Below are 14403 nucleotides of genomic sequence, written 5' to 3' on the forward strand. Positions count from 1 at the left end.
AATCCTAGTTTGTGGTCAGATAGCGGTAAAAGAAGGAAAAGTTCGGTTTGCCATATAGGGATGTTTTTTTTCGGGTCTAATCAGTGTTACAAATGCCCGTGGATATCAATTTTTTTTTTTTTTTATTGCTTAGATGAGTGGACGAGCTCACAGCCCACCTGGTGCTAAGTGGTTACTGGAGCCCATAGACATCTACGACGTAAATGCGCCACCCACCTTGAGATATAAGTTCTAAGGTCTCAAGTATGCCCCACCCTTCAAACCGAAATGCATTACTGCTTCACGGCAGAACTAGTTTGGGTGGTGGTACCTACTCGTGCGGGCTCACAAGAGGTCCTACCACCAGTATCAAATCGTGAATGACATGAATTAGACACCCTTTGACGCGTATAAAAGACCTTGTCTAATTTAAATTCTGCCCCAGTACTCCTGCGCACTCCAACAGCACACCTCAGTGCTGATATTGCATCATATAATTTTTAACCTCTTACTAATCAATATCGAGCTACCTACGTCATTCAGTGACTAGTTATTGTCTGATGAGTCACTCGTTACGAGATATTTTCGTACGAATTCAAAGAAACGCTTCCACCTGCACATGCACCTACGTGGCTTTTTCGGATACGTCTCGCAATGTCGGATACAATATGGAAATCAACTACATATTTTTTGTTACTTTTTCGTTATGTAGGTAGAATCATTTTTGAAAAAAAAAAACATCAAAATCTATTTTCGTAGAACCACGAAAGTAGGTTGTCATAATAAACATAACTTTTAATTTAATTGACAAACAATGAACATAGATATCTAATTTTAACAGACAGCTATGTATTATGACTGAAGCGATTCATCACTTTATACAAGCGACCTCTATTTTCGCGCGAATTGCAAAATTACATTGTTGTTATTTAACCGGTATATTCATAGATGAAAATAACGAAGATGACGTGCATTGAAAGACCATAAATGAGAGGCTATATTTTGTTGTTCAGCATTTACCAAAGTCCATAAATAGTGTTAACTAGCTGTGCCCGCGACTTCGTCCGCGTGGAATTTAACAAAACATTACTTTATTTTTTAATAATTTTAGTTACTCCTTATTACATCAGCCATTGCCACTGAAAATCTCATCAAAACCAGTTCAGCTGTTCCAGAGATTAGCCGGAACAACAGACAGATAGACAGACAGACAAAAATATTTTTTAATAATTTTAGTTATATACTCCTTATTACATCAGCCATCTGCCACTGAAAATCTCATCAAAATCAGTTCAGCTGTTCCAGAGATTAGCCGGAGCAACAGACGGATAGACAGGCAGACAAAAATTGTAAAAAAATATATTTTGGTATATGTACCGTATTTACATTCATGAATATGCATGTAGCTAAAAGCGGTTATTTTAATATTTGTAATATATTGTATTAGACACTTCAATTTTATTTATTTGTTTAGTTAAAGTATCTAAGTAATTAAAATTGCTCGAACCCTTAAATACAGTGTTTTAATTGTCATTATATTGCAGTTTCATAATGTATATATTATTATTATTCACTTCCAATTTTATATTACGGACATTTTATTTTACAAACCGACACCGGAGCGAAAACCGAAGAAAATATTCAAGTATAAATCTACAATTTAAAGTTGCCAAATGCATTTCGCTTTGGTTAGCCTTTTTTACTGCATATGGAGCTCACGGCTCACCTGGTTTTCAATGGTTACTGCGGTCCATAGACACCAACAATGTAAATACTACCTATCTTGAGACAAGTCCCAGATATATAGTACAACAGCTTCCCCAAACCAAAATGTATTAATTACTACTTCACTCTATCACTGCTGCCTACAAATCTTAATAAAAGTTTTGAGGTAAACAAATTAATATGAGAGGTAGATGGAAGTTTTTCGAACATTTTGAAGAAATATAATAAATGCAGTTTTTCAAAAAAGTATTTTATTTAATCAAACCAGCATATAAACAATTCAAGACTTTTATAATAAACAGTCCTATTCCAAAGTTATTCATGCCTTTTTTACATTATAATTAAGAACGAACAATTACTGTTCCGAAACGAAAAAAACCTCAGGCTTGAATAACAGAACTCAACTTTCAATTGAGAGAAGTTGTGTGGTTAATAAGAATCTGAAAATGATTTGGATGAAAATTGTGCTACAGTTTTCAAATTCTTCTAAATTGAAAGTGAGAATTAATCACAAATGCAATATCTTTAAACATTATTATTCTACAAAAGATTGGTGTTCACTTTCAATTAAAAACATGTATTCATTTTCATTTCCAATAAAAATACTAGTAAATTATAAAAATCTGATTATTCCTAATTGACAAAACACAATTTAAGGAATATTAAATTAGATCCACTCTTACATTCACATTTGTCATACACAAATCCATGTTTAACACCAAAAACCCTAAAAGTTAAGAAACAACAGCTTAAAATAAAAATCTTAATAAAAAATTAAAAAAGCTAATAATAATATATTTTAAGGCTTAGACTATTTACTTTTGAAATTTTAAGGATTTGTAAATATAAAATTTAAGCAATATAACAATGTTGGAATTTTGATTTTTCTGTTTAATGAACTACGAACATGAAAATTTGTTAATTTATTTTTCATTTCATTATCAGTAATGTTTTTGGTTAAGCTGATTCCAAAGTCCAGATGTGTAATGCAACTTTCTGAAAACATTTAAATAGCAAGTGACGAACTAATATTAATATACTTTTAGAATAGATCAACACAGTAATACTAGAAGCAGCATAGACAACATTTAGTTTCATCAAAATCAGACTCATACATTCTGTAATGTCTAATATTTACTCATCTTTCTTAGAATCACCTTCACCAGAAACTGTTAGCTTTTTCTGTAGCTTGCTGTGCTCTTCAGCTAGTCTATCATACTCTTTATTCAAACCCTCAGCTTGTGATTTTACAGCTTCTTTGTCTTTCTTCTCTTTTGAAAGTTCCTTTTCCAAATTCAAAATTTGGGTCCTCAGATCTTCTATTTCTTTCTTGCTTTGTTCCTCGCCAGTGCCTTGCTTCTCTAACAAAGTTCTAGCAGTAGTGGTAGCACTCTGAGCTTGGCGGAAGTTTGCCTCAGACTGAGCTAACAATGTAGCCAGTTGTGAAATCATTTGAACCAAACGACGGATGACGACAAGGAGGAAAAGTGCAAAGCCAGATATGTAGAAGTTTCTCTGTGCACGAAACAATCTCATGTTACCTTGCATTTCGGCGTCGAGATGCTGGTGGTCTGACGGTTCAATATTTGAATATTTTTGCATCTCACGAATTGCATCTAGCAGACATAATACTAGCACGCCAATGAGAATCAGAAAATAAATAGATGCCTGCCCGCTTATGTAAGCTAGAAATTTCGATTTGAAGAACTTCTGCCATCTGCTCGGACTGGCTATCGGCAAAGTTAAAAGGAGGACGACTGCGATCTCGGTATAGAGAAACGTCGCGATAATTGTCCATTGCAGACTCATGATTTCACTATTTCTTTAACACCGTTATTAACTATACAATGCAGCAAACGATAGTGGAAGAACAACAAACTATGACGAAATTCTTAGGCCAAGAGTGACGATAGATTTAATAATTGAAAAAAAAAAATCTATGTATGACTCAGGACTCAGACTGTGATGGACGGTCGACTTTGGATCTCACAGACTACTTCACTATACTTTAAGCACAGATAAAAACTAAAATCAAAATAGTACATCAGTTCTTTTTATAACAAAGCACGCTTACGTGTTAAATTGTATAGATAAAGCAAACTAAAGAGTAAACTAATATAAGAAAAATTTGATATGTGTAACCAGAAAAGTGTGCTAATCATTGAAACTAGGTAGTGAAAATTGTTTAATAATAATATTCTATAGTTTACGATTTATTTTGTAATTTAATGAATAAATATCCTAGACTCGTTGTATGCACCTTATTACCTATCTGCCTACTAATTTTGAAACATTGAAGTCGTCGTGCCTTAAAAGTCCGGTGCATTCGTGTTGAAGCGATGCACCGGTGTTCGAATCCCACAGGCGGGTACCAATTTTTCTAATGAAATACGTACTTAACAAATGTTCACGATTGACTTTGCGTAATTACTGGTGGTAGGACCTCTTGTAAGTCTGCGCGGGTAGGTACCACCACCCTGCCTATATCTGCCGTGAAGCAGTAATGCGTTTCGGTTTGAAGGGTGGGGCAGCCGTTGTAACTATACTTGAAACCTTAGAACTTATATCTCAAGGTGGGTGGCGCATTTACGTTGTAGATGTCTATGGGCTCCAGTAACCACTTAACACCAGATGGGCTGTGAGTTCGTCCACCCATCTAAGCAATAAAAAAAAACTGAAGCTATAATTTGCCAATTAAGTAAATTAATTAAGTATATTAGCACGTATGGCTTGATTTAAATTTCACCCATAACAAACTCATAAAATATCACAATTATTTTATTATAATTTACAGATCAAAACAAGAAAGGCTTCAAGGCTCTATGTTCGATTCATAGGCTATACACATTTTTTTCATTCGATTGACGTGACATCACAGACAAACAAAATTTCTGATTCATATTACGGAACATTTATTTATTTATTCTCAAACTAGTGCCTTTAATTTTTCAACATTACAATATATAAAATGGCTGATCCTAAATATGAAAATCTGCCCGGCATTGTAAGTATACCCGATAGGAATATATTGTACACGTCGGAGATTAAATGTATAACAAGAGCTTTCTTGTAGGCCTATGACCAACGCGATGTTTATGAAACTGATGATCTGCCGGAAGCCGATCAGCCGGAGCCTTATGAGGAGGAGGAGAACGAGTGTATCGAACAATTGCACTTATCGGTCAAGGATTCTTTCAATAAATTCAAAGGGAAGTTCCTTACTGGCCCTGTAGATTTTTCAGATAAATTGAGCAGAAAATCTCGAATTGGTTACAGGTGGGTTTTCATTACAATTAAATCAAACTCGATTTTTTATTATTAATCAAAGTAGGCTTATCTATACACACCAGATTTATTTTTAATTATTTAGAGTTGGTGAATGGGAGCTAGCAGCTGAAGGTGACCCGGAGACTCCACTACAAAGATACAATAGACTTAGATGTGAGTTTTCTGAACTCCTCGAAGATGTCACTGACCAACAAAACAAAGCTGGCGATAGTGAAAAGGTAAAATTGTCATCATACTAGCAACCTAGAAAGTTTATAGTTATTTTGTTTTGACTGTCCAATCGTAACATTAAACAAACTACTACTTAATGAAGTCGTAGCAAGCAAGCACTAAAATATCAGGAACAGTGGAATGTAAAAATCATTTTAAGAACCTGTTAAATCTATTTATACAAGATAGCTGCAAAATCTTAAAACAATTTGTAAATTCTAAAATAAATGCAATCTTATATTTAGGCAGTTCAAGAATACATATTTTGTTCTGTTCTTACTTGACTGGGATAATTGTCTCAAAATTTTAATTTATTATATCATCAAAAAGTGAAAACAGTATGTAGGTTTGTAAGTATGTTCTACTATAAAGTGTAAACATAATATTAAACATATTGCAAAGTACACAGACAACCATGTCATTCTAGATGAGAACAGTCACTGACGTTTGAAACTTTAAAGGGAGCATACATTACTCAAATACATGAGTTTTCAATATGAACAAGCATTAGATTTAAATTTAAAAAACTAAAATACTTTTCGCAGCCATTGCAAGAAGTAGTTTTCTTTATCATTGAGTTTGTTGATTAAACACACAACTTAAAAAAATATCCAACTCCATCCAAAAATATCCAATTCAAATTTTTCATACAAAATGTTTTGAGTTTTATTTTTGTTATTAGACATTAACAAAAATAACTTATTCTATTGACAACCAACAAATGTAACTGGATACCTGTTGACACAATTATATGAATGATCTTTTATTTATTGTCATAAAAATATCTCACATGGTCTAAATTTAAACAGTATTCTGGCAGAAAATATTTTAATAATAGTTGCTCATTGAAATAACATAGTTTATGAATGATGAATGAGTAAAATAAACAGATTACATAACTTACTATATAATTACATAACTTAAGATCATTTTTTTTATATTAAAATGCAGACTGACATATCTCTGATCTACCTAGAGAGGTAGCATTCAAATTCTGTCTGGTAGAGATCAGAGATGTGTAGTCCACAAATAATTTAATTTTTTTTATAGGAATTGCATTTATTCTCAATTCGCTGGTAAATTTGTCATAGAACATTACTAGTATGTAATTTTTAATAAACCTAAAATAAGTTTGTCTGAGATATTTAAATATAATTGAATACATGTACAGTTTATTCATAAATGTATTGTTGTAGTATTATATACATAAATACAAAGTTGCAGACAGCAGTTAAATCGCTTGCTAGATGGCCAGTTTATCGTGAAGCAATGAAGCGGTCTTGCGTTTATGACACCCCCAAAATGGTTCATTTTTGTGCAGGAAGAGTTCTCCAAGTTGGCCGTACAAATCAACACAACGAAGAAACTTCTGGAAGAATTGAAACTTGAAGAAGGAGAACAAATTGACCCTAAGGCCGAGAAACTAAAGTAAATAGATTTATTTTTACAATAGAATCGCAATTCGGATTTATCTGTCTTTTACTTATCAATAGACTCATTGAAACAAGCCACGCTCCGCTACGACCACGTCTAAATGCATGAAATATTTTTAAAATAAAATCGTCTTACATTAATGTAACAATGGCAAGAACCTTCACCGAAGTTGCTAACAATTACAAAGTTTCTAGTCAAACAGATAAGCAATGTTCAAAACACACAAATATCAATTTTAATATTGTTAAATATATAGATAGTACGAGTTCGAATTGATTAGTTTCATAATGCAGTTGCATAATGTTTGCTTGGTGCATTTATGTACCTCAAGCACCGGTCACCGTTCTCGTCGAACCTGTCGCTTGTGACTAGGGGTTCGGCGAGCAAATTAACCCTCAGACACATCCCACTGTGTTTCTCGCCAGATCTTCTCAGTGAGTCGCGTTTCCCAACCAGTGGTAGATTCTGCGTAGCGCTCTTGCTAGGGCTAATGGTAGCAAATTTGTCAGGTTAAAGTACGGTAAGCTCACCCACTCGCTCGATTAACCTGGTATAACTTATCAAGGTTATATCAACATAGGTAGGGAAAAAAATGACGTTTCGAATATGATTTTATGCTGTTCAAAAAACAATGAAGCATTCATTCAGAAAAATCACCTTCCTGATTGAAGGCTGTTGACAAATCTCTATAGTACTTACATTGCGTCTTACTCTTAATACTTAGATCTCATTAAATTTCTCAAAGTTGATTACATAATAAAAAAGAAATCATGGGTGTTAAGTCAGTAAATAATGTTGCAAGCTTATTAAATAAATATTAACAAATATAATATAAACAGGGCGTCCCAGAAAGAATGGATAATCCTGAAAGACCTCATAGTAGCTATTGGGGCCTCAAAATGAAAAAAAATATCTTAAGTAATACCCAAATTAAAAATAGGGAAAAAATACACTGTATATATTTTATTTTTGTCAAAAGTGGAAATTGATCGAACTGTAATTACAGGGAGTACCTGTCGTCGAACGGCAGGAAGAAGCAGGGTGAGCTGATCACGGCGCAGCTGAAGTTGAAGCCTGAAATAAGCCTCGCGCAGACCACAAGGGTGGCTCAACTTGAGCACAGGTAACGAAATAGCCAAACATTAAGTAGTTTCTATTGTGAATAACCAACAAATAATATTAGCAGATCAAAAAGTAGCCTAGTTCAATAAATAACGATTTGATGAACATTTGCGCACTCCGGAGTACTTTGTCTTACCGGATATGATGTATTGTATTGTGGAAGGTTCGTTGGCATGATATTGTATTTGCTGTCACCGGCCTTTGAATGTATCCGGAATTCATAAGACTTGTTGACATGAACCCTTGAGACATGAGGTCGACGTCTCAATCGTATTGTCAACCATCTGTCCGACCTCACAAGCCGTCCCATAGGACCACGGTACTTGTCCGAGCAAGATATATTGCCCTACCCTACTTATTGCTACTAAATAACATTTAATATAATTTTGTGAGTTACTTTTTTTATTGCCTAGATGGTTGAACGAGCTCATAGCCCACCCCGGAGCCCGTAGACATCTATAACATAAATGCCGCCACCGTACTTGAGATATTAGTTCAAAGGTCTCAGTATAATTACAACGGCTGCCACACTATTCAAACCGAAACATTACTGCTTCACGGCAGAAATAGGCAGGGTGGTGGTACCTTCCCTGTGTGGACTCACAAGAGGTCCTATTACCAGTAAGAGTTACATTTTTTTCAATTTCACTTTGAATCTACAGATTACACAAATTAGAGCAGGCTGCCGGCGTGAGGGATGAGGAGGCGTTCCGACGGCTCCAAGCTGCCACTGGACAGGTGAGCTGATACTTGTCTGTAAAATGTAATTCGTGACAATGGAAACGATTCCCATTCAGTTTGGGTTCTGGCAATAAATGACAAACGTTACGATCGAGCGTACATTATTATCTTTATATATTCACGGTTAGATTTTGACATTATTCTAACAACTACGACGTAATGAACCAATATGGCGGGTCAGTCAAAGAGTGTATTTCGTAGAGTGGTCATCAAAGATTAATGTTATGAAAATTGACAAGGGTCCAATTTTTTTTTCTAGGTTTGTGGACGAGCTTACGGCCCACCTGTTGTTAAATGGCTACCGGAGCCCATAGATATCTGCAACTTAAATGCCGCCACCCACCTTGAGATGAGTTGCAAGGTCTCAGTAACAGTACAACGGCTGCCCCACCCTTCAAACCGAAACGCATTACTGCTTCACGGCAGAAATAGGCAGGGCGGTGGTACCTACCCGTGCGGACTCAAAAGAGGTCCTACCACCAGTAAAAAACTATATGAGTTCTAAGGTCTCAGTATAGTTACGCATTCGCAATTCGCGTGCTAATTCGATTGGTTCGTTATGGCGACGCTGAGCGAATGGGCGCGTAAGGGCGTGGACACATGTCTACGGTGTACGGTGCACCGCGCTGACACACGGCACACTGCTCCTGCTCCGCAAAATATTCGTAAAATTTGTTAATAACACATATATTTTCAGCGCTTCATATTTCCTCTTAAAATAACCTCCATCATGGTTCATTATAGAAAGGTATGGATTCACCCAATATTTTTTTGATTCTGTTTTTTCTTCATTCGTCATATTAATAAGCATCAAGAACAGAATAATACGTTTTTCGCGATTAACGTGGGTTAAGACAGAAACTGTATTGGAAACGATTGTTACTGCCGTGCTGTTACACGGTAGCCGGCGCCGCGCCGTAGACATGTCCTCTTGACGGATTAAAACTGTATAATCTCAAAACTTAATAATTTTACTGGAGAGTGTTATAAAGGTTTAACATGTGATATTTTTAATATAATATTATTAATCATCTTTGCAACATTTATTTTTTATTTTTTACCAGTTACATTATCTGTCTTTTAAATTCTATAAAATTATGTATTATTTTGTTAATAGTATTCAAAATATAGGTAAACTAAAAAAAAAACTAATACTTAAACTACGCTCTTTTAACAGTATTTATAAGAAAAATACTGGTGATACATATTAATTCAATTTCGAATATTTTTGGAAATTAATTTTAATGCGAAAAGGCGATGTGTCCACGACCTAAGTGATACCGTGTGCGTGCAGGCAACGCTGGCGGGCGCGGCGTGTCGGCTGGCGGCGCAGGCGGGCGCGCTGCGGGCGGGCGAGGTGGCGGCGGCGGACGCGCGTGTAGGCGCGCTGCTGGCCAACGTGCACGCGCTCCGGGCCGCACTCACGCCCGCCGACCCGCAACTCGACGAGAAGGTTAGACCTCCTATTGGTTGCTTCTGATGTGCAGTTATTGGTGTGCTTAGTGCGAGTTTTGTAACGTTCTCGATAGCGAGTAAGTTAGCTCAAATTTGTATGCAATTGGAACAGCGCCCCTAACGGCAAACGTACCCGGTGTTATGTTGTGAGTGCGAGTTCATATTAACGTTGTGATCTCGTAATCGTAATAATTTTACCGAAGTGAGTACCACGAATTCACCGGTCACCTTACCCGGTCACCGTTCTCGTCGCCGGTCACCGTTCTCGTCGCCGGTCACCGTTCTCGTATCCGGTCACCGTTCTCGTCGAACCCGTCGCTTGCGACGAAGGGCTCGACGAGTAAATTAACTCTCAGACACAGCCCACTGAGTTTCTCGCCGGATCTTCTCAGTGGGTCGCGTTTCCGATCCGGTGGTAGATTCTGCGAAGCACGACTCTTGCTAGGGATCGTGTTAGCAACGTCATCAGGTTTGAGCCCCGTGAGCTCACCTACAAAAGTTAGGGTTACGCTGATATAGCCTCTCAAGGCTCTCAGCTTAGGTAGGAAAAAAAAAAAAAAAAAAAAAAAACCACGAATGACGTTTGGGCGAGTGCGAGTTACAAATTAGTGGATTTTGACATTTCGATAGAGTATTTCTTTAGTAGATCTATTTTTCCAACTAGACAGGCAAAAGTATCATACCATAGAGCCTAATCTTTTTTTATGAAATGTAGTGGGGGTAATGTCGCGCTTAGTGCACATTGCAACAAAAAAATGGTCACTTTTATTGCTCGCATATAATTTAATTTTTTATTTGCCATCATTTGTTTTTAAGCCTGTGTGTTTAGAAGAAAGTTAAAGAAAAGAGAGGAATTCGTGAAGTGTATTAGGTGTTATAAATAAAATACAATTAAAAGTTAAGAAGTTTATTTAAAAAAATATACTTAATATTAAAAATTATGTGTCGCTGTCGTCACTATCATTTTCTAATAATGCTACCCCTTGGATTAAATTTATGATAGCACCTGAGCTGGTGGAAGGAGTTGGCTCCTCATCGTTGACATAACGAAGAGTCGCTGTCGTCACTGGCGTAAATAATAAAACGCTCAGTGACTGAATCGACTATATGGTCATTGGTATTTGGTCCTGGCATTGCAAACAAATTTAAAAGAATAACACTCGTAACAAAAATTAAATTTAAAACAATAATAACAACTCGTAACAAAAACTCAATATAAACAAAGGGTTCCTACAATTTAGTAGGCGCATGTGTAATCGGGAGCGAACGGAACGTGGACGCGGTGCGGGAGGGGAGGGTCGACTGACTCACCAATCGCGCGCTCGGAACGTTGCGTCCCGCTTGACAACCAAAGAGACCTAAAAAACGACTTCTGCGCCTCTAACGACTCTTGCCAAGTTACGTGCCGTACGACTATAAAAGAAGTTAAAAATGGAATGATATTTCATTATTAAATTAATCATTTATATTTATTTCAAACAGGTTAACGAATTGTACAAATTGGTGAAGCAAATTGAAGGTATTTCACATTCGGAAATAATTGAAAGGATGGAAGCGCTAGAGGCTCTGCATCATCAAGGTAAAAAAAATGTTTCATTGCCTTTGTACACAGACGAGCATACGGCCCACCTGATGGTGAGTGGTTACCGTCGCCCATGGACTTCAGCAATGCCAGGGGCAGAGCCAAGCGGCTGCCTACCGGCAATTTCATAATAACTACAAATAATATTAGCTTACCCACTCCCCAGTGTCATGTCCAGTAGCGGATTAAAGGTACAGAGCGCCCTAGGCAATCACTTTATCAGTGCATGAGATTGAGTGAGACATGTATTAATTAGGACTAGTGGTCCTTCAGAAGTGGAAATTCGACTTTAATCAATTGAAATTTTATGTTTAAACATTATTATGGTTCTATTGTCAAATACTATTGTTCCTAAATAATCTATATCAAAGATTTTGCCAAAACTACACTGTGCATAAATAATAATAAAGAAAAATAATATTTATCTATTCTCAATTTGGCCACAGACTTTAAACACTAACAAAAGTTTGATAATTGACAATAAACAAAAAGTATATTTATATATGTGTTGTGTCAAATACATGGTTGTGTGTGTAATGTTTTCTTTATTGATTTAATGTATATTTTAGGCATTATTAAAAAAAAAATAGTATTGTGCACTTCTTCTCTATATTCTCTATAAGTGTGGAAAATTTCATACTCCTCCGTCTTCTCTATAAGTGTGAAAAATCTCATACTCTTCCGTCTGCGCATTTTTCGTAAAAAGGGATTTTTTTTTATTGCTTTGTAGGGTGGACGAGTTCATAACCAACCTGGTGTTAAGTGGTTACTGGAGCCCATAGACATCCACAATGTAAATGCGCCACCCACCTTGAGAATAAGTTCTAAGGTCTCAAGTATAGTTAAAACGGCTGCCCCACCCTTCAAACCGAAACGCATTACTGCTTCACGGCAGAAACAGGCAGGGTGGTGGTACCCACCCGCGCGGACTCACAACAGGTCCTACCACCAGTAAAGAGGGATACAACGTTTTTGCATATACATAGATATATATTGACTTCAATAAATACATAAATAAATTTCCAACAGCCAGTAACTTCGGCAAGTCGCTGACTGAGCTCGAGTCGCTGCAGAGCAGTATTGCGGGCGGCGTCCACAAAAACCGGGAGCTCCTGCAGAGCGTTCAGGAAGTGTTCGCGCTGAACGTGAACAGCCTCAACAAGGAGATACGGAAACTGGACGAGAGGATCTCGAAGTTGGCGCAGGCTTCGTAACCAGACGGAGTTTTGTAAATACCTTCTTACTTCACGCGATAATTACTGTGGACGCTGGAACCCTGGAACCACGCTCGCTTTGTTTCAACGCTGGAGCTGAACAACTGAACTCGACAACGATCTGAAATCAAGTCCTGAAGATGAAGAGTCTGACGAGCTGATCTACACTGACCCTCGTCTTGAAGTTTACCGCATTTAAATTTACGCCTAGGGTAAAATGATTAATTTTGCAATCTTGTTATACTGGATAACATTGGATTAATATGAAATAATGGCAAGCTAAGTTATGGAATGTTTTGAATTCTTTTTTTTTGTGTTTAAAAAGGCAGAATTATGCTTTGTCAGAAAAATTAAATCAGTCTCAATGGCCAATTTTTAGTTTAAACTGTGCTTCTATGTGAGTGCCTGATCTTGATTAGTAGAAATTGTATTTTGGTCAACAAAATCAGTGTTTGTTAGTAATAGAATGTTTAATTGTGTTATTAAATATAAATAGCATTAAAAATAAGTTACGTAGAAATTGCAAGTCACATTCCTAAATCGCTGTGTCGGTCTCGTTTTGTTGGTTCGAGACCTAGTTAACTAACTATTGTACATTTTGTTAAAGATAAAACTTACCTCTTAAAATCCAATTCTTGCAGTATTTTTTTCATATCACATGTTTCTTACTTAAATTGTTTTCTTGTACTTAAATTCTATTCAGAACGAAACAATGCGACCAAATAGGCAAAGAATGGGTTTTATAAATGCTCAAATTTCAGCTAATGGCTTAATTGAGTCGTCTATTATCAAAGGTGGCAATCTGTGCATTTGGACAAAAAAATGTTATTGATATGTCAATACAGATTGATTTGAATATAATCGTCTCCTTCAAAGAATACGGTTCAAAACCTGCATTAAATAAAGGTTAATAGTTAACCTGTTATTTATCTAAGATGTCGTTCCGAAGAGTTTTGTGACTGCCAATGGAATACAAAATCAATAATTCGTTTTTCTGATTTACCAATAATTGTCCAAAAGTCAGATTGCCGGCTTTGATAATAGTCGACTCAATTATGACAAAGATATTGCGAGCTACTAAAAAAGTTTTAAATAGGTTCAAATGTTGGTAATAACTTCAGTTTAAAGAGTATGTACATTGATGGTGTAGACCCTAGTATCTCCAATATTTATTATATCTAAAACACAAAAATATTCAATAAACACACACTGTATGTACCCTTAACACATTATAACTGCACATTTTAAACAATTCTGAGAAATGCTGATCAAATTATATTTTATTGTTTAATTATGAGCTAGTGCCAGATTCGAAATGTATTATTACATGTTTGATGGAACATATATCACTTAACAATGATAATATTTGTATTTTAAAGACAGCTTAAAAGATTTATTTATTAAATTAAATTGATTATGAAGAGAAATTGTTTTATTATTAATTACTTGTAAATTATTTTGCATGTGTACTCCTATTAAAATCATACCTGATCACTCTATTACATTTTGTCTTACTGGGAATTAAGGTAGGGTCAAGATTTTTACATGATTCTGTTTCAGTCTCTTCATAATAAAATTCATCAAGCATTTGTATCAACACTTATTTTGCGTATTCTTTTCATTTATTTATTGCTTAGATGGGTAGACGAGCTC

General features: G+C 36.0%; 2 protein-coding genes across 2 annotated transcripts; one reads left to right on the plus strand and one right to left on the minus strand.

The window, feature by feature from the left end:
• Nucleotides 1-1938: 1938 nt before the first annotated feature.
• LOC114242967 (B-cell receptor-associated protein 31) lies at nt 1939-3777 on the minus strand. The gene has a single exon (XM_089729251.1). It carries the CDS (start codon nt 3511-3513, stop codon nt 2839-2841), a length of 675 nt encoding a protein of 224 aa, XP_089585377.1. The 5' UTR covers nt 3514-3777; the 3' UTR covers nt 1939-2838.
• A 724-nt stretch (nt 3778-4501) lies between these two features.
• On the plus strand, nt 4502-14177 carry DCTN2-p50 (dynactin subunit 2). Its single transcript, XM_028174311.2, has 9 exons — nt 4502-4708; nt 4778-4980; nt 5075-5210; nt 6524-6630; nt 7643-7759; nt 8421-8496; nt 9794-9952; nt 11437-11533; nt 12566-14177. The coding sequence occupies exons 1-9, from the start codon at nt 4673-4675 to the stop codon at nt 12748-12750; spliced, it is 1116 nt and encodes a 371-aa protein (XP_028030112.1). The 5' UTR covers nt 4502-4672; the 3' UTR covers nt 12751-14177.
• Nucleotides 14178-14403: the final 226 nt, after the last annotated feature.

The sequence above is a fragment of the Bombyx mandarina genome, chromosome 08, assembly GCF_030267445.1.
Source record: "Bombyx mandarina strain Sakado chromosome 08, ASM3026744v2".
In the NCBI taxonomy this organism is placed as follows: Eukaryota; Metazoa; Arthropoda; class Insecta; order Lepidoptera; family Bombycidae; genus Bombyx; species Bombyx mandarina.

Coding starts and splice junctions, on each gene's coding strand:
- DCTN2-p50 (XM_028174311.2), top strand. CDS start 4,673: ATGGCTGATCCTAAATATGAAAATCTGCCCGGCATT. Junction 5,211..6,523: donor AAGCTGGCGATAGTGAAAAG/GTAAAATTGTCA, acceptor ATTTTTGTGCAG/GAAGAGTTCTCCAAGTTGGC. Junction 11,534..12,565: donor AGAGGCTCTGCATCATCAAG/GTAAAAAAAATG, acceptor AATTTCCAACAG/CCAGTAACTTCGGCAAGTCG.
- LOC114242967 (XM_089729251.1), bottom strand. CDS start 3,513: ATGAGTCTGCAATGGACAATTATCGCGACGTTTCTCTATACCGAGATC.